The 22,734-nt window shown below is 43.4% G+C and overlaps 1 protein-coding gene across 4 annotated transcripts in view; it reads left to right on the forward strand.

Annotated features, from left to right (window-relative positions):
• The window catches only part of FGF12 (fibroblast growth factor 12), a 230,422-nt gene that overhangs the window by 133,459 nt on the left and 74,229 nt on the right, over positions 1–22,734 (forward strand). For all 4 annotated transcript variants that reach the window (XM_065674239.1, XM_065674238.1, XM_065674237.1 and 1 more), the window contains 2 exons: positions 14,375–14,485; positions 22,459–22,562. In XM_065674239.1, coding sequence (XP_065530311.1) covers positions 14,375–14,485; positions 22,459–22,562 — 215 coding nt within the window. The remainder of the gene's footprint in view (positions 1–14,374; positions 14,486–22,458; positions 22,563–22,734) is intronic.

Genomic DNA, 22,734 nt, shown 5'->3' on the forward strand with positions numbered 1-22,734 from the left:
ATAAATGGTTCGTTTCTACTCCCTAGCTAACTTCATATTATTCATAATAATACATTATCATGTCTAAGCTTAAAGCAACTACTACATCTGCAGTTTTACCTTTGCCCTATTCTGATATGTAGCAGAAACCTGAAATAACTTGTCCTGTACAGAGGCTGGTTTTACTTTGCATCTCTATTAAAAGCTGTAGTAGAGCCACAGGCACACTTTGTGCCCCCCCCCCCCCCCCCAAAGTAAATGCAAATAGTAAGGACTCCTGGAATAAATGATTTTTAAAGCAGGGTTTATGCTTTGAGGGGAGTCAATGTGGACTCTGAATTTTGCTTCATGGTAGCAGGACTGTAGGCCTACAGCGTCCTGACAGTACTGTCTCTGAAAATAGCAGCTGCAACATATTTTTAAATGGTAAACCAGAAGGCAGTTTTCTAGAGAGCTGTGGAACATGACTGTTCAAGCAGACCACTCTGGCTGTTCCAGCCCCCACGCTGCTATGCTGCAGCATAGGCAAATAACTGTGTGCTTGTTCCAAGCACTGATTTGGTGCACTCTGAAACCCTGATGGAGCTTACATGGCTGCTGAGAAAATTCAGGTGGATATGCACTGACACCTGTCAGACACTTCTGCTGTCCTGTGCTCATTCTAGGGTGTCCTGACTAAAGGTGACAGAGGGACAAAGCCATGGCTTGAAGGCAGGGTGGTGGCCTGAGTCCTTCTCATTCTCAAGTTTGAGCTGATGGCTGGTTCCATGCAGCAGCTCTGGGCATTTCTTCCCTCTACCCTTTCCCAATGGAATGGGCTGGGCTGCAAGATGAGGGTTAGTGCTGGAAACTGAATGGGGCTTTGCATCTCTGTTCCTGCACCTGCTTTATGGCTCTCGGTTTGTCCCTTTCCCCCAGTATCATTGGGGAGATGACTGCTCCACTGTGCCTGGGGTCCCACTGAGGAGATGCCATATTGGGCTGTGCTGCTTCTGGCAGAGCTCTAAGTTTGGAGGAGTATTGAGCTCTTGTGGAGACCCTGGCTTGGATCAGGGCGAGGGTGGAGGTAGCAATAGCAGTTCCTCTCCCTGCTCAGCCATGTGCATCTGTTGTACCTGAAGTTGTATGTGGGAGGAAGGTTGGATTTAGTTCAAGGGACACTTTCTTCAGAGTCTGACTTGCATTGGTGCCCCCTTTTCCTTCAGTGTTAGGGAGCACAAGGATGAACTCTAGTTTGGGTGGTGCTTGGTACTATCATGTTCCTAAAGAGAAGTTCTCAGCTGGGAACCTGTGGCCCTTCTCTGGCCAGAAGATGGACAGCCATGGTGAAAGGAGGGGAATGGTTATGGTGCTGCCTGCCTGCGCTCTCCGTCCTTCTTTCTGGGGCCTTTCCAGTGTGACAGTTCATGTTTGGAGTGCTTGACTCCACTAACAGATGTCAAAAAAGGGGAGATGTGATGTGGCTGGTTGCCTCCAGTGGTGGGAACTAGATATGAAGATGAAGATCCAGGGCTAGATACATCTGCTACAGTGGTGGAGAGCACAGAGCTTCTCCCTTATCCCACAGCAGCATCCATGAAGCATGTTGTGCAGAGCTTTCTCCCTGTGGCACTCCTGTCTCACCTTTGCTCCAGCAGCGTGATCTGGTAAGGGAATGTGTTACATTCAGTGGACAGTTACATGCTGTGAACTGGCAAAATACCCACGGAGAGGCAATATAATTCCATTACTTGTTCCTCTTTCCCAGCTGAAAACTGATTGTGGTCATAATACAGACAACCCCCCACCCCCAAAATATTATTTTCTTGAAATATTTAAGCAGTTTGGATTGAAATGAATGAAGAAAAGAGCCATGTGTTGGGGTTAAAGCTTACTTAATTGATATTTAATTGATACTTAATTGATATTTTGATTGATAATATATCAATATTATATCAATATAATATTGATAATTTATCAATATCAATAAATTGATATTTAATGCTTACTTAATTGATATTTATCTAGTACTGCATAGTTTGCAGTCCCCTCCCCTTGTTGGCTGCACAGATAGTTTTTTTGCTTAGCAGTTGCCACTCATATTGCCCAAACTACCAAATATATACATTTCCTTCATTCTCCAAAGCAAAACTGTTTGCAAAAGGTCAGGCATTATGGGACTGCTGCAAGTGAAGCCAGGCTTCAAACAGCCAGTCCACATCTTCCAGAAAATTGAAAAGCAGTAGAAATTAGCAGAAAGACACAGTGGTTTTGGCTTCCAGGAACTGGCTTGCAGTTGGGAAGCACACTGTGGGTGCTGAAGGATGCTCCCCAGGGACTTGTGGGCTGCTGGGCTGCAGGAAGTGCAGGGATCACACACTAGCAGGTGAGGGGCTTAGACCATCCATCTACTCCTGAGCTTGTCTTTCCCTGGCACAGCTCCTGTAATCGGATCCAGGTTTGAATTGCCGGCTGCCTGTAACCTCCGTCTCAGTTATTGATCTGCAGACGTTTGTGTGGGCATCTTCTTGTGACTGACATCCTGCTTTTGTGAGTAATTTCTGTGATGGTGGCTAAAAGAGTTGGCAGAGCATGCGATATGACCACCAGTTCTCTGCTGGTTTTTTATAGTTTGGTTTTATGCTCTTCGGCATGGGGTCTGCCTGCTGGCTGATACACAACATCGTTACTTAAAAATGTATAAACATTTGTTTTGGGTTTTATTTCATTTCCTTCTGTGCCACTCCTATCTTCCTAGCTTCCTTAAACATTCTTTCTATTACTTTTCTTTCTGTTTCTTCAAAAGCACAACTCTACTTTCCATTAAATAAATTTTAGTTTTTAAAGCAAGAGCCCGATAGTGGCTCCTGAATGGTTAGAAACCATGTTTGAGAGTTCCTTTGCCCTGAGCCCTCAGGCAGTGAGTGGCTCTCGGGCAGCTGGAGGAGCTGGAGCTGTGTTTGGAGCCCTGTTAGAGAGGCAGATTTTCCATTTTTGCTCCATCTGCACTATGTCATCCTGAGCACACGCATCCCCAGGGATGGAGCTCGCTGCTTGCAGCTCTTTCCCGGGATGGCAGTGGTGTGGCTGGTAAACCTGCCTGACTTGCTGGAGTCCTCGAGGCCACCTGATATCGGGAATTAAATGTTTGTAGTGAGACAAGAACCATGAAACACCATCCTTACTTACAACGGAGCTTTAGATGGAATGAGGCAGTTGGTGGCTTTCTCACACTGCAAGTGTTTTCATTAGGTTGAAGGAAACTTCTGGCTCAAATGCAAAACTAGAATTATTCTGAAGGTAAAAAAGGTGTATTTTCACAAAGCAAAAGGAAAGCAGAAAGAACTTTGAGCCACATGGTGGGGTTTCGCCATTTTTAGCATGAACTTGCTCTTTGAAGTGTAATGTTTCTTCAAACCAGAGTGGCACAAGCAGCACATTTTCTTTATGCATTTGGGTGTTGTGTAAGATTTGTCAAAATTCAGTAACGTAATTTTGTGTCAAAAAATACTTGCAAACTGCTGCAGGAGTGCTTAAGCTACAGTAGTACAGTGAGCAAAAAAAATCATTACAATACAACCTGTCTGATTCAGGCTTTATTTTTTCCACATCACAGTCTCATTGCCTGTTAAATAAAGAAGTCTCACATGTCTCATCCCTTTGGAAAATGCTGCGGGAGTGCATGAGGAATGCCATAACAAAAAGTTACATTGTTGCCTGTGTTATTGAACATTTTCAGAGTGATGATGGGACCCAAATTTTATTCTGAGTTGCTATTCAGTGATTACCCAGGGCTCTTCTAAGAGCTGGTGTTGGTAGGACCAGGTACCCTCCCCAAGACCGATAGCATCTTAAATGATTAATTTCTGCTCAGTGCTTGTTGATAGCATGTTCTGTCCATTTTCTGTTTTAATGAGTTTACTTTTCTGGCCATGCAGAGAGGGTGGAAGATTGATGCAGTTGTTTCTGTATCATGTTTTTCTTTGTGTGAGGGACTTCTCAGTGTTCAGGCCTGTTGGACTGATGGGGAAAGTGGAGACATTTAGCATCTGAGAACAGCACAAATCACAGTGCTGTGGCAGTTGTGATCAGCAGGGATGGCGTTTGCTCTATTCATGTGATGACTATTAGTGATCTGGTGTTTTGTGTGGGGCACTTCAAGGTAAGGGAAGCTGAGGACACTGTCGTGGAGCCCTTGAAAAACTTGGGGCACAGAAGTGTAATAACCAAGTTATGGCCACTTAGCAGCAAGGCTGAGAAGACCCCTGAGGCTGACTAGTCCAACCCTAGCCCTGCACTCACACAAGGTGTACATTCTCCAGACAGATGTTTTTTAACCTGTTTTTTTTATATCCTCTCATGGAGCAAATTCTAGGTAGAAAGAATTTCCTGGTATCCTGAATCTTTGTAGGAAATCAGGAAAAAATCTGCTTAATTGACAGTGAAGATGTTTTATGTTGCACATTGGAATGAACAAAAGAAAACACAGCCTTTCTAACTGTACAAGCATCGAAGTGCAGCCACAAGATTGCCCAGGATTTCTGATCCATCAAAAAAGTCCTTAGGATGTGTGGCCCTGTAAGAAACCCTCTCCTGCTCCATCCCTGTTTGTAGGATGAGAGGTGCTGCAAGTGTGGGGAGAAGGCAGAGGTATTTTTCTGTTTCTCACTCCTGGCAGCTCCAGGCAGCAAAGCTTAGCAAATGGCATCTCCAAGCATCATCCTCCAAGCCTGCCTTTCCACCCTGGAGGTAGCAAAGTTGTGGCTTCTTCTTTGCTGGTGGGAATTTTGGACTTGGTCATTCCTCGACCCAAAAGCTCTGCAGTGTGGGGATACCTGTTTGCTCAATCTTCATGCAGCGCTCGAGTTCTCACTGCTGGCATGGGGAAAGTCTGGGTTTTACTTCTGATATTTCTCCTTTGTCCAGCCCATGGGGGCCAGAGAGAAACCCCCATGATGGGACACACACTCACATGGTTCATGGAGTCATGTCTACACCCAAATGAAATGTGCTCTGTGACTGTGGGCTTACACATAATATTTATGTTATCCTCTGTTTCACTCTGGGTGAATATGCTGTAATTTTGGCTAATTACACAATATGTCAGGAATAATTGCAGGGTGTTCCTCAGAATAAATAATATATCTGCTACCCATACTTATAAACATGTGTTAACCTTCATCAGCCAAGGCATTGACTGCTGGAAAGTGACAGTTTAGGAGCTGGAGCTACAGCTTCTTTTCCATTAAACTTCTCACATTGTTTAATTCCCTTACCTGAAAAAGCTCACCCTGCATAAAGTCTGGAAAAGCCCTACATCTCTTCTTCGTGCTTTCCGTTCCTGTCAGGCTTTGGTTTTCTCCTCATTCGAGCTCAAGTCAATACTGGTGTAGAAGATTGCTCTTTAAAGGGAAATGTTTTGAAATTTTGACTGCCGGTAAAACAGTGGACCAACAGAGCAATACAAACCATGTCCTGGGGGAGGCAAAGACAAACCCAGGAGTGTAGCTGTATGAAGAATCGATTTTTCAGTTCTATGGTCAAATAAAAGAAGTTTCTGGGAAGGAGGGGATTCAGATCCAATACAATATTTCATTCTACTTAAAATGAAACTTTGTCTTTCATCTCCAAGTCTTTTAACATCATTTCTAAACAAAGCATTGTCTCGAAAGAAAAAACCCAAACTTGTCCTCTTTTCAGATGTCCTTTCTTTCCCAGTCCTCTGCCAAAATAATTGGTGTCAGTTAGGTCATCCCACTGTTTTCACCTGCAGTGATTTTTGGGGACCTCTTTTGTCCCTGAAGTGCTGGAAATGGCTGTCTTGTCCTTAGCTTGTGTGCAGAGTGGGTAGCTCATGTGTCATGTATGCTATTTGACATTTGCCTCCTAGGAAAACTCATCCAAGACTTTGGACCTTCTTATCCTTGAGTCCTGGACTTTAGGTGGCTGTCGTATGGGATCTGGCACTTGGAGAGCGAGTGATCTGAAGGATGGCTTCTCTAAATCCTAACACCCATCGGCTCCTAGGAAAAGGGTGGTCTGGGAGAGACCTATAGCAGTTGTCCCATGTTGCACCCAACTTTCAATGCTTTTTATGACTCCTTTCTCTGCCCCTTACCTCGGACTTGTAATAACATCTGTGTAAAACTGAATCCCTGGATATGACAGGGCCTGCATAAATGCCAGTGCTGTGCCACCTACTCAGCAAGTGAGAAATAAGACTTCCCTGGAGGGACTGATCTTTGTAAAAGCAAAGCAGGTGTAGTACAGAGCTTTGCACATGTCTGCTCCTTGGTAGGGGGTGCAGGCAGGCAGTTGTGCTCAGTGCTAATTACTGTTCCTCCTTGCAGGCATCAGCACAGGAAAGCACTCCTCTGGATGCTCTTTTTTCTTACAAGGTGCCATTCTGCTCTAGTGACTCACTGACGGTGACAGGAGGCAATTGCTTTGATAGGTACTGTCATTGGCTTGAGCCCGTCATCCATCCCGAGCTAGGGAATGTCATTTTGGAAGCTTGTCCTTCAAACAGAGGCCATCCCTGTCAGCACAGCCTGTTATTTCATGTAATGCATGCTGGAAGCACCAGTTGTCTCTCTGTAGTTATTAGCTCTGGGTGGAGATGCACACTTGAGATAAGTAAATGCACACCTGTGCCTTGCAGCCCTATTGTCCTAGAGTAATTTTCTTCTCAAAAGAAATTCCCTGTAGCTGGAGGGTGGCACCAACCCTGTAATCACATTGAACTGGAACTGGGCATTGCCTCATTCTGCATCATTGGTAAAGGAGCTGGGATCAACTGTTCGGTGCCCCCAGTCACAAACATCGGCAATAGATCTTAGTGTCAGTCGGTCTGTTTACATCTCTCCATCCTACTCACAGGCTGGGTGATGTGCTTGTGTAGCTGAATGGCTGTATCTAAACAGAAGGGGCTTGTGACAGCTTTGTGTGGTGGGGCTGGATGCCTGGCTTTTCTACAGAGCCCCTGCTAATGCTTGAGCAGCTGCTGTTGCCCACGGTGATGTGACTTCTGTGCAGGCAGCCTGAGGAGGCATCCAAATGCAAATGCCCACCTACACTGTTCACCTCCCTCTGCTCTGCAGCTCATTTGTCCTCTCCCTGCGTGTTATTCAGGATGCTACAGGCAGCGTTGCCCAGTCCTTCTGGGCCACCTGCTTGTAGGCTTCCTTGGGCAGAGTGTGTCCTTCTTCTCTGAACACTTTTGCGGAGTTAAGCCACAGAAGCCATGGAAAACATTTTGTGCGGTTGGGAAATGTCCTCCTTGCCTCCGCCTGTGTACTTTTCTGCACTGACTCCCATGGGAGCTGCAAACGCTCAGCACTTTGCAGCAGGATTTCCTGTCTCTGCACCTTAGTGGCACAGTTGGAGTGTCCTCCAGGATCCCTGTTTGTGGCTCAGGAGGTTTCCATCTGCTTCATGCACGGCTCACTACATAGGCACCTGTGTGCATTGTCTGCTAAAGGCTCACACTCTGCTGTGGTCACAGCTTGGAAGAGTTTGGCAAGGTGTTCTGCAAGAGGAAATGCACCCCTAGACTTCAAGGACAGCAGCTTCTGGCACAGCTGCGAGTGCTGTTATTCCTGAGCTTCCCAGTTCAGGTAGATTCAGTGAATCATTGTAGTGAGTTGAGCTATTCAACTTATGCCGACAGTGATGCATTTAATTGAAGACAGCTGCTTACTTCATCTTAACTCCAAACACCCTGGAGAACTTAGTAGCTGCTGTCTGGAACATTTTTCTCCCTCAGCGATTCATCTTCTCTTTATCCCTGAGTTCTGTGCTGATGCCTGTCACCCTGGTAATCTGCATGGAGCTCACTGATGCTTTTTTGTGCCGAGTTAATACAAGCCTTCATTAATACTGTACTTCTGCAGGAGGGATTTAGGTGCCCTTCTCTGTCTGCATGTATTTGCAGTATTTGGCTTATTGAGTATTCTGGAACCCATCCTTTTCAGGGGAGGGGAACTGCAGTTTCTGCAGTGGCACTTTAAATGTGGAGTTAATCTAAGTAAATTAGGAGCAGTTTATGCTCTGACTTGAATGCTGGATTTGGTGTGTTAAGGATTTGAGCCCTGGTTGGCTGAGTCATAAATCAGCATCCCATTATGACAGCTGCATCCTGAATGGGGAAAAATAAGAATAATGGAATGTGTAAATTCCAGGCTAAAATGTTTAATTGCCATAAATAAATGTTTAAAGAACATTAAGGTGAAATATGCTCCTGAGATATATTACAGTTCCTGTGTTTCCCATCACGTCCTCAGCAAAACTGTTGCGCAGGCACAGAAAAGAATCAGCAGTATTCAGCAGCAGAGAATTCAGCCATGGTTCAGATCAGGGCTGGAAATGCTTTCTCCGTTTGCCAATCCTATGTCCTTAGCAGGTACGAGAGGGACTGTTTCACCAGCTTAGCACTGGCATCTCTGACAGCCTTGCTGTGCTAAGACCAGGCAGAGGCTTTGAGTCAGAACATGTCCTGCTGCAGAAAAACAGAGCAAATAAATGGGCAAGTCTCCTGTTGAAATCACACAGTAGGTACCTTCCTTCTACCTTGTTGCAGGTTGCTGAATGTAAAATGGCTGCTTACCATATGAGCTAGCAGAGTCCTCTGTGTTTGACAGCTCATTGTTCAAAGAAGAGTAGTCCCAAGAGCTTCAGAGTTTATACCATAACCAACACAGAGTACTGCTGGTACCCAACACAGTAACTTCTGAAGCGGATTTAAAAGCAGTTCTGCACCAGCAACCTCAACCTCTGGCCTGCCAACCAGAGCGTTGCTATGAGTTGCAAGAATCCTTGGAGCTAGTGGCTTAAATCCTGGAAAGGTCACTAAGCCCTTCATCTTTTCTGGAGATCATTGCAAAGCAGCCCTTCTGAGATCCCTACCATTGACTCGGAGGGTTCAGATTAAAGTGATTTCTGTAAGTAGGGTCTCGATGAATCCCTTCAGATTTCCCAGCCCAAGGCAAAGCGGGGTCTGGTTTGCTGCAGCCTCAGGTCATTGTATTGTCACGAAAGGTGTTCTGCGAATCGCAAAAAATGAGGCTGTGACAGACTGCCCTTCCGTGATGGAGTCTTCATTGGAAATCAGTCCTGTGCTTGATTCCTTAGTCCTCCAGAGCTCAGGATTTGGACTGAACTGAGCTACACTATGGTGCTTGATAGAGCATAGGGTTCCTCACACATGGGTTTATGCTGCTGCACATGAGCTGATCATGTTTGTGCTCCTGCTTTGCTGATGGGAATAGGCAAGAGCTAGTGTCCTCAGTGGGGCTTTGCTAAATGCAGCATTGGTGCATAACCTCATAGCTCCTCTTTTCGTTAAGGGGAATTACTCTGCTTGCATGTTCTCCATTTTCCAGTTAATGAGGTGAGCAGAACTAAAAGAAAAGGTCACTATAGAGCCAGTGATATTTCTGATAAGAAGCATTTTGGCCAGTGTCCCTGCCAGAGATCTTGCTCTTTTTCCTATAACACACAGCAGATACCTTCAGCAATATCTGCAGTTTGAGGGTGAGAGATATGACTCTGCAGAGTAACTGATTTGGACATGATCCCCTGGCCTTCTGGAGATCAAACAAAGTATGTGTGAGTACCCAGCAACTATCATGTCCTTGACAAGCCCCAGGGGAATGAAAATTGTCATATAGCTGTACAATAAGGAAGGAAACACAGCAGCTGATGTGAGCTAAGATGACGTTAAGGCTTAGCAGCAGGATAGCTGAAATGAATAATGGCAGCATCGCATTACCATGTAAGTAGAGACAAGGAGATTAGCAATCAGATCATGATTTAGTTAGCCTCAGCTGTGTCAAAGGGCACAGAAAGTTAAAAGCAGGGCAGGCAGAGCTAGTGAGTTTGGCCTGTGGAAAGGGGAGTAAACAGGATGTCTTTCAGGGGATATGTGTAGTGAGTTGGTCACTAGATGACTGATGTGAAAAGAGTTATCAGCTGAGAATTGTGTCTTCACCCTAGGTAAAGCTAGACTGGTAGATGCTACAGACCAAGAACGCAACCGTGGTTTAGCTCTTGCTCTGTTATTCTTATTGCTCTGTTCTGCCCTGTGGCTGTGTCCAGTGGGAATGCTTCCTGGGCATAATGGTCTTCTTTTGGAAGCCCCACATTTGAAGGATTTGTGCTCACTGCACCTGCATAAGAAGAAGGTCCATTGAGCTTTTCTTTAGTGTTCCCTCAACCCTGAGCAGCTATATAAGGGCAACCAGAACAGGCTATTCAAAGTAAGCATCCTAAAGTAGCCAGTATTGTGTATAAAATGAGGGTAAAAATATTGCTTTGCATATTGCATGGAAATTCTAGTAGCATGGAATCTGCCCTGGGAATACATTCTGTGTGGAAATCTTTTGTGTTTAGCCTGTACTTTGGGATCAAGGCAGTTATAACTTCTTTCTTAAATCTGTTCTGAAGTACTTGATTTTGTGTTTATGGGGACACTAAGTTGATACTGAGGTCTTGTCTGCATCAGTTCTATTTCTGCTGGGAAAGCTGCTCCTACAGCAAAATATAAGAGTGTATGGAGCAGCCTGGGTGGGGGGAATAGGTTTATCCTGAGTATTGCTCCTTTAAAAGCAAGGGAATCTGAGTTCCCCTTGCTACACAAGAGGGAGGTTAGAGAAAGAAAAGCTTGTTTGTGCTTCTATCTCTTATTGATTATAGCCTGGAGCAGGATTGAGGGAACTTCAGACAAATAAAAGTATCATATCAAGGTTGTGGGGTTTTAATCTCCCACCCAGTGCTTCAATAAGCACTGGGAATCTTGCCTGCTGGGGAGGGTTGTTCTCTTTCACTTTTAATTGGAAAACTGTGAGAAAGTCTCAGTCTATTTTTTTGCCTTTATGCCTTCTGTTCTGGCTTATGGGAGTGTTCCACCATCCTTACTTGACAAGGAGACCTACTGTTTTTGAGATTTTTCTACAAACTGAGTTTTTCAACATGATTGCTACAGCGTAATGGATAGCAATGCTGGAAGGCTGTGATAAAATTGCTCTGTAAGTGGAAAGAAGTGATGTTAAAATATATGATATGACAAAAGTAGGGAGTCTCTTAAAAGTCACGTGCAGAGTTTTGCTTCTGGGGTAGCAGGAAAACTCCTGTTCTGTGATTATACGCTCCCCTTTTCAGGTAATAACTCTGTAGTGAAGTTTGGGGAGAAAGATGGGTAAAACCTTTATTCTTCTTAAAAGCTGCCTTCACCTAAAATTTTGTCTGTAGGCCTCCCGGCCACACTGCTTGCTGTAGGAATAACACACTGCAATATCCCACTCTATGCCCAGACATGAGGCAGGAGGTTCCATAGTGGGAAGCAGCTACTCTGCCAGCTGTTGTAGCATAGCTGATTATGTTCAAGCTGGTTCCTTTGCTGTCGGTGGGGAGATGTGTGTGGATTTAGGATCCTATGGGCCTGGCCTGGCTGTTGATTTTTGGGACGGAAAGGGAGCCCAATTCAAATGTAAACATGGCTGTACAAGATGTGACAAATCACCCATTGCTCGGATATCCCTTTAACCATCCTCTGTGTTAGAAAAGAGAACTTGATGCTGGCTGTGCATGTATCTGTGCTGCTTTTGCATTTAGTTCAGGCAGATACTCAAAGGTGCAGATGCTCACTAGCTCTTCTCTCCCGCTGAAAGAGACAAAAGGAAATGCAGAAACAGGGGAAGGAGAAATCTGTATGTCTCCAAAGTGATTTCTGACGCTTTGGTGTCTGGAGAAGACATTTGGTTGGTGATGCTGCAGGGCATTCTAAATGAGCCAGGGTAGCACGGATGCTCCTGCAGAAGAGGTGTGAGGAGAGGCAGGAACACTGCTGCTGTCAGACTCTGTTAGGGCCAGGAGGAACATGAGAGCTCTGCGCTTCGTTTGCTTGGAGTTTGAGTTTGGGTGTGAGCCTCAAACCTCAGCAAAACCAGGTCAGGTCAAGAAAAAAAAGCACATGTAAGATAAGATTCCTACTCCAATCTAGGCAGGAAAGCCTAGGATCAGTCATTAAAGCTTGAGTTGTACCCGACTGTGTGTCTATGTCAGATCAGTAACAAAAAAAGACCTTGGGGTTTTATCCTGTGTTTTACTATGGTGACACTTAGACTTCTGGTGCATTGGTGTTTGCATCTAACAAAGGTTCAGGGTGACCTCAAGGGATCTCAGGTGCTATTCTGATAAATTTGGTAAGCTATTTAGAAAAAGTGGGAGAGGTTCTCATGTTGTTCCAAAATGTTCTGCATGATCGAAGTATAGTTTGCACCCCAAAGAAGGAGGGAAGGACCTTCTATCCTGTAGCTAAATAAGAAATTTCCCAAGAAAGGGGACGAGTTCAGGGTTGTTTTATATGTCCGTTCCTCTTATACTTGAGATGCTTCAGACAAGATCTCCTGCTCTTCCCCAGCACACAGAAAGCCTCAGGCTGCAGGAGCATCTCCTAAATCTCTCCTGCTGGGAGCTCTTCCATTTTGTGCAAAGTACTTAAGCATTAAAATTTAACCAGAAAGTAAAAACAAGGCTAAGACTCATTCAAGAGACTGAAAACATAGGTCTCTCGTATCAGAGAGTGCTTATTAGTGCCTTCACCATTGTGGTATTAGATAAAAGAGAGAAAGGGTACAGGCTTGAGGAGGGTGGTGCAATCATCTGTACCTGAGAATACAGCTTTTCATTTCCTCTAGCTTTAATATACGTGTTAGAAAAGCAAGTTAAATCAAGCTTCTGCATTCAACAAAACAGAAATTCATTTTGTTAAGAAGAAAGCAAAACACTTAGCTCAAGCTAAGTCTCAGTTTGACATTTGGCTTGAATGACATTAGCTTTTAGTAGATAGCCAGTACAATTGTACTTATTTTACCATCCCAGAATTGTCTTGCTGGGAGAAAGCCTGCCTGCAGTCTACAACATTCTCATTGCTATGAAATCACTGTTTTGAGGCAGTGTAGAAACCAGCTGATCCCGATTTATTCAGTGGGGTTTGTAGCTGTGAAATAACACCTGACTCTCCCCGAGCTGGTGGAGGGGTTGCTGAAGCTGAAATTCTTTGCACCTGCAGCCCGTCTGCATCCAAGGTCCCTGCCTGCTGCGGGGAGGGTGTTGCCTGTGCAGAAGCGCTGGCTGAGAGTGCCAGCCTCAAGTGGAAGTTGTGCAGCGCAGTGCAAAATCGTTGGAGACGGAGGTTCCTAATGGAAACACTTAACACTCAACGTGACTGGTTATGTAATGACCATGGCTTATTAAACAGCCTCACTAGAGGCATGAAAGACGGGAGGCTGACAGGATTTTTGGTATGCTACACTGGATTTTTTCCTGTCCATTGAGCCAGCAATAACTGGGTCTTATTTATTTGCTTTTGGTGGGTGGTCACATAAAACTACAAACTCTCATCACACAAGCAAGATCTCTGCCATCCTTGCTAGTGTATCTGTTTACATGTAGCCAGCTGGCTTGCTTTCCAGAAGCAATGCCTGTGACAAAGACTTGCATGATTAAAATTGAATCTATTTTTGTAATACAAAAATGCATTTTTCTGTCTGTTTGTTATGCTGCAGACCTCTGTCACATGAAGTTCAAATAATTTCTGCCTTTTTAGTGTTTTCCTTTTCCTCTTCAACACAGGTATAAAATGTTGCAGAAGCAGTAGGTAAGCCCCAAGCCAGTCCATTGCTGGCTCATGATATAGATGAGACGGGAAAGGACCCTGCTAGAGGCAAAGAGTGATTCCTATCTACCAGAGTATGCAGTACATGTTTTAGGGGGGAGGAAGATGCAGATTTTAAAACAGAGGCGTTTTAAGGTGCCCATAAATGCTTCAGGGGTCATTTTTGGAGGTGTCTTGCATCTGTTCCTTTCAGGATTTTGTTCCTGAGTCCCACACAGTTGGACTCATGCAGCCTGATTAAGCACTTGGTTACTTTAGTTTTACACCACTATAATACCAGTGATTTAAATAGATTTTCATTGGCATAAAACTGGAACTGCGCGATAGTGAATCAGCCATAGAGAAAATAAGGATCTTGGCTTCACAGGCAAAATAAGAAACAAAAGACAAATTGTTTGCAGCTCCGCTAGCAAATATTCTTCTGAATGAGTGGCATATTCAGAATACATAAACTGTCTAAAGACTTTCATTTGGTACGTAACTTTCAGTGAAGCGATGTTCCATAAATATGTTTCTGTTGCACCAGCTATGCATTGCATTTTACCTGCTCATCGGATCTCAATTTTATTTGCCTGTATGTCTATGTATATATGAATATTTTACAACCATGCTTGAAAGGAATCACAGAAAGCTGTCTTATCTGCCAAGCACTTCTACATTTACTCAGGGCTTAATGGGGGCCAAACAAATTGGGACTCTTGCTACTTGGTATATCTAATAATTTTTATTATTTTTTTGCAGAACCCCAACTGAAAGGAATTGTGACAAGGTTATTCAGCCAGCAGGAATACTTCCTGCAGATGCACCCAGATGGTACAATTGATGGGACCAAGGACGAAAACAGTGACTACAGTAAGAAAAATTACCCTGTTTGCAACCCTGTTACAATCAAATGCATCACCTGGCTTTGAAAGATGAAATTACGAAGAAGCCAGCTGTTTTCTGCACATTTTTTTCTATCTATCCTTCCCCTTTAAATCTTGCCTGTATAATTTCATATGTTTCCTCTCCAATCTTCTTCCCTCCTGCCCCGATTCTGTAACTGCCATCTGGGTGGGGTGGAGAATAAAACCCATGATTTGAATTGCTTCCAGAAGAGAAAGGAGATTATATTTATACACATGCCACATGGGTAAAGGATAGGGGGAATTCTCTCTCCAAGGAGAAGAGGAGAAAATTGTTTTCACTATTTTATACTGAAAAACTCAACAATCATCAGGAATTTCCAAGCTGGAGAAAACCAGCTGTTCGCTAAAGTATAGTGCTTTGAGGCTAATGTAAAGGTTGAGGACATCATATGACCTTTCCAAAGGAGGTCATCTTCCAAAATACTGTTCAAAGGGATTGTGTTCATGCTGTCCAATAAAGGACAGCAAAGTCCAACAAAGGCAGCAGAGCCATGCTGGTTTAAAAATGATGCTCTGTGCAGGAGCCATACTGGTTAAAACAAATGCAAAGCAACAGCCAGTCTTCCTTTTGCAAAAGTGATTTTGTCAATACCAAAACTTCTCAAAGTTTAAAAAAGGTGCAGGATATTTTCTACAGCTTCTCTTCATTTCATGGGCATTAGATGGATGCTTCTGAGTGGACAGTGATAAGCTCTGATCCTGCATCGACAGAGTAGGACTCAAGTCTTGATTTGTGTCATCCTATGTTGGTTTGAAGCTTCCTGTGCCACTGATGTAGGACATCACAGATAGCCTAGAAGATAGACAGCATAGAAGATATTTTCCCAGTCACTACTAGAGATGAACATGAGTTCATCTGCGTGGTAGGACTGATGGAAGCAAACTGCATGTACTCCTAGGAAAGAGAAACCTACTTAATTTGGAGGCTTATCTTGTTCTAACTGAAAGAAGCTCTTGGTTGGATTGAAGGCATCATTTCTTTAAGAAGACATCATCTGGGCTGCATGTGAGGGGTGTCTGAAGTGATGCAACGCACATAGAGGAGATTCACGTTGTCATGTGAAGTTGCACTTGGACAAAGGTGCAGTTTGGCTACAGCCCCACATCTATGGTGTTTGCCCTGTCCCCAAGATGCTGCAGAGTGCTGTGACAGGAACACTGTGTGTGGTGTGGCTGCTCTGCTGCATCTAGCTCAAGGCTGGGGCCCATGCATGAGAGGAGCTTTGGGAAGATGGCAACTGAAATAGTGGGAGACTGGCAAAGCCCTTGTGAAATGACCCAAGAAGCTGCATACATTTGAAACTTAGCCTGAGGCAGATGCAAGTGTCAGGTTTTACTCGTGTTTCTTTCGTATGCTTGTGTTGAACAAATGAAGTATTGCAAGTTGCAATGACAGAGCTTCTAATTTGTGCTGGAGCAGGAGAATCTGTGGACCTCCACACACACACTTTTACTCCATTAGAGACTGAGCAGGTCTCTTCCTATGAGGAAAGTCTGGCCTTTTGGTTTTGCCAGGCAGACACCAACACATGGCATGATTTCAGTGGGCTTTAGTCAGGGGGTGATGAGCCAATGTGGGTCATATTAGCTGCTTTCTCTTACAAAAGACATAGGATGTTCTCAGTCTGCAGGAAATCCCATTGGAGGCCTATTTGTCAATGACACGGGAAGAGCTGCTAGAGATGACAGGGATTCATTACCCTCATCTGTCATTGAGAACTGATCAACAAAGTAATGAGTTCAGACTGAAACAGGGAAGAATTCAGGTAAACAGCAGGGGAATAAAATGTAAGAGCAGTTCTGCAATATTTTAGGCTGGCAGGGGAGATGAGAGAAACTGCCACTAGCTGCCCATGACTGAGGTTGGGCCCCAAACAGCTCTTATCTCATTGAAATGTTAGGGATCAGTTTGTCAAAGTGCTTAGTACTTGTAAGCTACTTCCATCCAGTCATCTTGGCTGGAAATAGATGGGCTGAAGGGCACATCTAGAGTGCAAATTTATTTGGTGAGGTGGCAGCTCTGCCTTGGCAGCTGGGGTAGGACAGGAGGTGTCTAGTTGAAGTGTGCCAAGCCACTTGCTCAAAGTCATGGGCCATGTCATAAATTTTAGTAAAGTTTTTGAAAGAAGATTGAAGACAAAGAATTCCCCATCCCCTGATCTCAGGTGATACCAAAAGAGAGAAATTCAACTTGATAATGTTTGGCTCCTGAAAATGAAATTAAGAATGTGCATTATTCAGTTTTATTTAACTTCCTACCACACATTCTCCTTTATAAATCTTCACTTTGAGTCAGCTTTTTATATTGTATGAAGCTTCCAGTTACAAAATCACATTTTTTTTTATTTTGGAAATGCCAAAATAAACCATACTCACTATTTTTTTTTTCCTTTTTCTATTCCTCCAAACATCTCAATTTTTAACCAGAAAAAGTTCAAAGCTCACTTGTCGAAGTGAGCATCTTACAGATTTACATTGCTGATATTTTCTGTTTTAAAATACTTCTCCAGAAGATTCCTGGTCAGCCAGTCTGAAATCTGTGCAGTATTTCTGTGCAAGGGCAGAACTCATCAAAGAGTAGATAAATATTTCCATATCCTTGAAGAGGGTTGGTTAACTCACATGAACTGGGAGAGAAGGGCAATCTGGATGGCCATATCAGGATAGTTCCCACCCTGGATAGCTATCTATTCTCCATGCAGAAGCCATCTTAGCACAGTTAAATACGTGGTGAGCACCATCTTCTATACATTACTGTCTGTTCTGTAGCCACATGCTGATTATTCTAATTAGCATTATGAAAGGAAGCTTAATTTTTGTGGAATACATTAGGTTGGTTTATTCTGGCAAAGTCAACATTTGAAATGAGACGCGACATGTCCCTCAGATACATCTCATGCAATTAAAAGTTCAAATAAAAATCCAGGAACTGCTAATATTTCAGCAATTTTTAAATTAATTATCTGGTGCCTATTTTATGTGTGTTCTTGAGAGGCTGGTGGCATTTATTTTCCACCTCCTCTCACTTAAAGGAAAGAAAAGGAAAAAAAAAGCAAACAAAAAAGCCAACAAAAACCCCAGAAGCCAAGTTCTAATGGCATTTGAATGGGCATCCAGCCAGTTTCCCGCGAAAGAAGCGCTTGGGACATCTGTTCCTTATACCATGCATTTAAAGGCACGCCATCTTAATGTAAGCAAGAAGACAGATCCTCTGCCTACTTGCACTGGGATATATGAATAATTTTCTTTTAATCTGAGCACAGTTCCATGGTGTACGAGGCCCTTGTTTGTGTTCTTAGTAATGTTATATATGCACTTTTATTTGTGGCAGTATCTTTTCCTTCCAACATCAGTGATCTCAAATGGTCTTTCAGGTCTGATTGTTGCTGTACTTACATCATTATTGCTCTTTCCTGGGCTGACCAAGGTAATGAACCTTCTTTGTAACAGCAATGGGGCTTCTTTGTTTGCTAGCGTAATCCTGCTGAATGTCTGAAAAGCCTTAGCAAATAGGCAGTACATAAACGATAGGTCAACTATACTGAACAAGTGGAAACAGACCAGCATGTCTAGGATATTGTTGAGGCTTTCCAGAAACAAACACAAAAAGATTAAGACTGGGAAACCTATGGAGGTCTCCAGTTCAGCATCCTCCTTGAAGATGGGTTATCTTCAGCTGCACAGAGCCTTGTCTGATTGTTTCAAATGTCTTCAGGAATGAGCTGTTCCATAGCTTCATAACCTGTCTGATGCCAGTGCTGCACTGTTCTCATTGTAACAAATTGTTCTATGCAACCAGTCATAATTTCTTTGAGGCTTTTGTCTAGTGCTTCTTGTCTTTTCATTGTGTTCCTTTGAGAAGTTTCATTGTGTTCCCTTCTTTGAGCTAAGCAAATAAATACAGTTCCCCCAGTTTCTTCTCTCATGTTGCATGAGAGAAATACTGCACATGTTGCACCACAGCCTGTTGATCATCTTAGCAGCATTCCTCATTTGTCTCATGATCTTAAACCTCCTTGTCTCATGGTGCACCAAGGCTGCTGGTGCCTATTGTATCCTTCGGTAGTTCTTTATTCATGTCCAGCATAAATGTCTTGATCCAGAACAAATCACCTGGTATAAATTAGTTTAGGTCCTCTGACTTACTACTGCTTATATCAGCTGAGCGTATAGCCCACATCTTATATATAGCACATCTTACCTTACTCATCTATTTCTGTAAATAAGCTAGTCCAGACACATAGCTAAGTATGTGTTCAGATTTTAAAAACGTGTTATGCAGCTGATAAACTGCCATAATGTAATGGTGAACAGCATGGCCAAAGGGTATAGGACTGTAGCATGCTAAAAGTAATATAATCAATAAGCAGAATCAGGTGTAAATCTGCCAATGGCTGAAAATGGTAAGATGTAATGAAGGAAAATATGCAGACATTGAATATGTCCTATTTTTTTTGTGTGTTCTGCTCATGAAGTAAGAGTATGTTCATTCTATGAAGTTGCAGATGGCATAGAAAATGTACCATTTGCAGCAGAGTTTTGAAAGCATTTGTTAATTTTTCTCTTTTTCACATCAACACATCATGTGTCCAGTCCTACTTTACCACTGCTAGTCCTCTTTCCCATTTCTAATTCTGCTGTTTCACATTAACCAAAGGTTTTTTCCTGACAAAAAATGAGCCATACTGCTTTTGAGGTTGGTTGAGGGTTTTTCCTCCCTCATTTTATATTCTTACAATAAAGTTTATAAGCTTTTAAATCTATTTTAAAACAAGATAAAATATTTATTTGGAAGCATGATAGCAGAAGGCTTCAATTTCTTCAAACACATCTCTAGACTGAAGTGCAGAAACAACTCTTAAGTATTTGCAAAATCTTGATTGACCCAAACCGCTTTTTTAATAGAGGAAGATATGTGCTATCTGAAACTTCTTTAGCTGCTAGTTACCTATGTCAGACGCATGTCATCCTGCTTGTCTGCCTGCTCACTTGCTCCTCTACTCTGTGCTATGTTGCAGGAGATGCTCATGCCTAAAAGCTGTGATTGTGGGTGTTGCTCCCATGGTCTGCAGCAGGGTCTCAGGGAGCTTGGGAAGTGGCAGTGGTCTTGATATTGTAACACAGAGCACAGCAGGATTGTTCCTGTTCTCCCTTTGCATGTACAGGTGGAAAGAGAGATTTGGAGATGTGGATGCTTCCAAATGGAACTTTTCACCTGCTAATTCTGGGTATTACCACCTTGCTGCCTAATGAATGCTTTGAATGGTCTGTCACAAGTTTTCTATACAAGATAAATTGGCTGTAGGGAATGAATGATGATGCCCATTTTGTTTCATTATTAGCAGTAATATGCTCCATTTTTTCAGTGGGAGGAAAAATTGAGGAAGGGGAATTGCTTATAAATAGACTTGTTAATTGCAGAGGGTTTTAGACCTTCATGGTAGTGAGGAAGTGATAGAAATATAAGCTTACTTTGCTTAGTGAGCTTTTCAATGATAGAAATGCACTATAACACAGCTCTTTAGTGTTGAGTAGCTGGGGTGTGTTTGTGTCTTCTGGGGACAATATCAAAGCAGCACTGTCCTTGACTCCAGCTCTTTAGATCAGTACTCAGGATGGACTTCATTTGCCATATGCATCTGTTGACATCTTCCCGTGAAATCACAAAAATTACCATTGGCTTTGGTAAGAATTCAGCACACGTTTTGATATTTTACTGAATATGATGCTTAAAAGCATAAAAAGGGACTGAGATTAAATTTGTTTCTGTTAGACTCAAGGTGTCTTCGTTTTAGGCAGCTCACTAAGGGGAGCTAAGAAGTTGTCCTTGGGAATTGAGTGAGAAAAAAGGGCATTGATGTGAATCTGGAGCTTGTGAATTCCTTTTTGGGGACAACCCTGAAACCAGCTCTGTCAAGACACCTGTTAGATATCTTAAGCAAAGTAGCTTTCTGTCTCTTGTGCTCTCTTGAGGTTTTACTTCTGAAAAGAGATCCACCTCTGACCTTTAAGCAAATCCAGCAAGAGTTCAAGTTGAATGTAACCAGTTTCCCACTACATTTCACAGACCTTTTGGGCTCTCCTTTTTTCTCTAAGAAATTCTGCAAAAAATCCTGGGACTTTAGATCGGACTTTGTAGTTTGGTTCAGGCTTGTGTAGCAAGGAAATAATGAAGCTGCAGTTTCAGTTCTTCTCCCATCACCCCCTTTTCTCTATATTAGCTTAAACTTCCGTCTCCTCCTGTCTGCAGAAGTTCGCAGGCTGTACATGAGGGAGGATCTTGGGAAGCATCTTATGGTTGAGTTAAATACATGCATTACTTAGCACATGCACATCTAACCAGTCTCCTGTTGAACTGGACTCTGCTCCCTCCTGTCATAGCAGGATTGACAGTAGCCTGGCCTGAGGAACTATAGCATTTTGAATAGACCGTTTCAGCGAAAGCTTCATGCTTCAGGGCTGGTGTTAAATCAGCAGTAGTCCATCTCCCAGGGAAGGAACGGCTGTAAGATGGCACAGTGAGAAGGACTGTTTCTCCTACAGCTGTTATGTGAAAACCTCTTTGTGCTATGCTTGCTGCAGTGTGATGTGTCAGGCATAAAACTTTGTAAATGATCTATAAAATGAATCGGCTAGAGGACAGTGTCCTTAAGGGTCAGCTGGAAAAAAAGAATGCTTCACTGCATGCTCTGTCACTCAGTCTTTCCTCTGCACTCTGCCCATTCACAGATCTGCCCTGGGCTAATTTGAGCACCCCAAAGTTCTCAAAGCTTCAAGCAGGCTTTTGTAAATAAGTGAGTGTGTTAAAAAAGCCATGAGAAATGCTTTATGAATGTGGAAGGGGCAGTCTGACCTCAGGACTAGGGAACCAGAAAAAATATTACTGTTTCAGGGTAGTTGAGTGGGAAGAGACCTTGAGTGAAGTATTTCTATTGTGTTTGTGCTCACAGTTCTGCCTGGCCCTGTGACAGTCTTTCCATATCCTGAGCTACATGGGACAAGGTCTAGTTAGCTATTCATAAGCTGAAACACATAGGGTCCTACAACATCTGGATACTTTCGTCCTAGAAATCTCAGTAGAAAAAAACCCTGCTAATGCCTCAGTACTCAATCAACACCGACAGTCCTCTCCTCTTTGAGCCCATTCTGTCAGAAAAGTAGCAAAAGCCTGACAATACGTTAATGCATGTGCTCCTGGGAAAGGTCTTTCAGTGAGCTACAGGATCTACTTGGAATTAAGCAATAAAGTAATAAATTTGGAGATAGTGATTGCAATGCTTTAATCAATAAGATTGAAGTAAAATTGAGTCTTGCAAAGTCTTACCCTCTTCCATCCTGTCTAGTGTGGCTTCTAAATGAGCAACAGTGCTCAGGTGCTGGGGTGGAGCACTGTCTCTTCCTGAATTTCTTCATTCCCTTGACAGCAGAGGTCACACAGACACACAGTCAAGTTAATTTTTACCCTTCTGGCTGTGGCTGCTGTCTGTATACTCTTTCAGCATATGGCAAATGCAAGAAAGTACGTCTAGGTTTAAATGTGTTTCAAGGTGAACTACACTAAGCTGTGCTGTTGCATTTGTCATAGGCAGCACAGCTCAGCTAGCCCATGGAAAGCTGTTGAGATGTGCTAGCTTGAGTGCACGTGTAAGTCCTCGGCATTGCAAAGGCAGTGATCAGAGTGATGGGTGTGTTAAAGCTTCTGGGAAGCAGCCAAACTCAGCACTTTAAAAAATTTCCCTTCAACACTGGCCCCATGGCTGCAGGCCTTTCTTGTACCTGGAAGCAGGACTTTTGATTCTAGTCCAGTATCTTCTGGTAAATGTCAGCAGTGGGGTGGGCTGGCCCTGGGGCAAAAAGCAGCACTGGCCACACAAAGGTGGTGTCTCCATAACCTTTGCTTTTCTTTTCTTTCCACAGCCCTTTTCAATCTAATTCCTGTGGGTCTTCGTGTGGTGGCAATTCAAGGGGTGAAGGCAGGTCTGTATGTTGCCATGAATGCTGAGGGATATCTCTACAGCTCAGTAAGTACTTTGCACTGTTGGGGTCCTGGAGTGCTTTGGTTTTGTAGGTGGGAGGAAGGAGGCTGCATTGGGAGTTGCAGCGTCTTCTGGAAATGGTCACTTACCAGCAAATCTTCAAAAGCAGGAACCAGGGAGCTGCTGCAAGGCCATGCAGTATTCACTTTAAAGTGTC

Source organism: Lathamus discolor, chromosome 3 (genome assembly GCF_037157495.1).
Source record: "Lathamus discolor isolate bLatDis1 chromosome 3, bLatDis1.hap1, whole genome shotgun sequence".
NCBI lineage: Eukaryota > Metazoa > Chordata > Aves > Psittaciformes > Psittacidae > Lathamus > Lathamus discolor.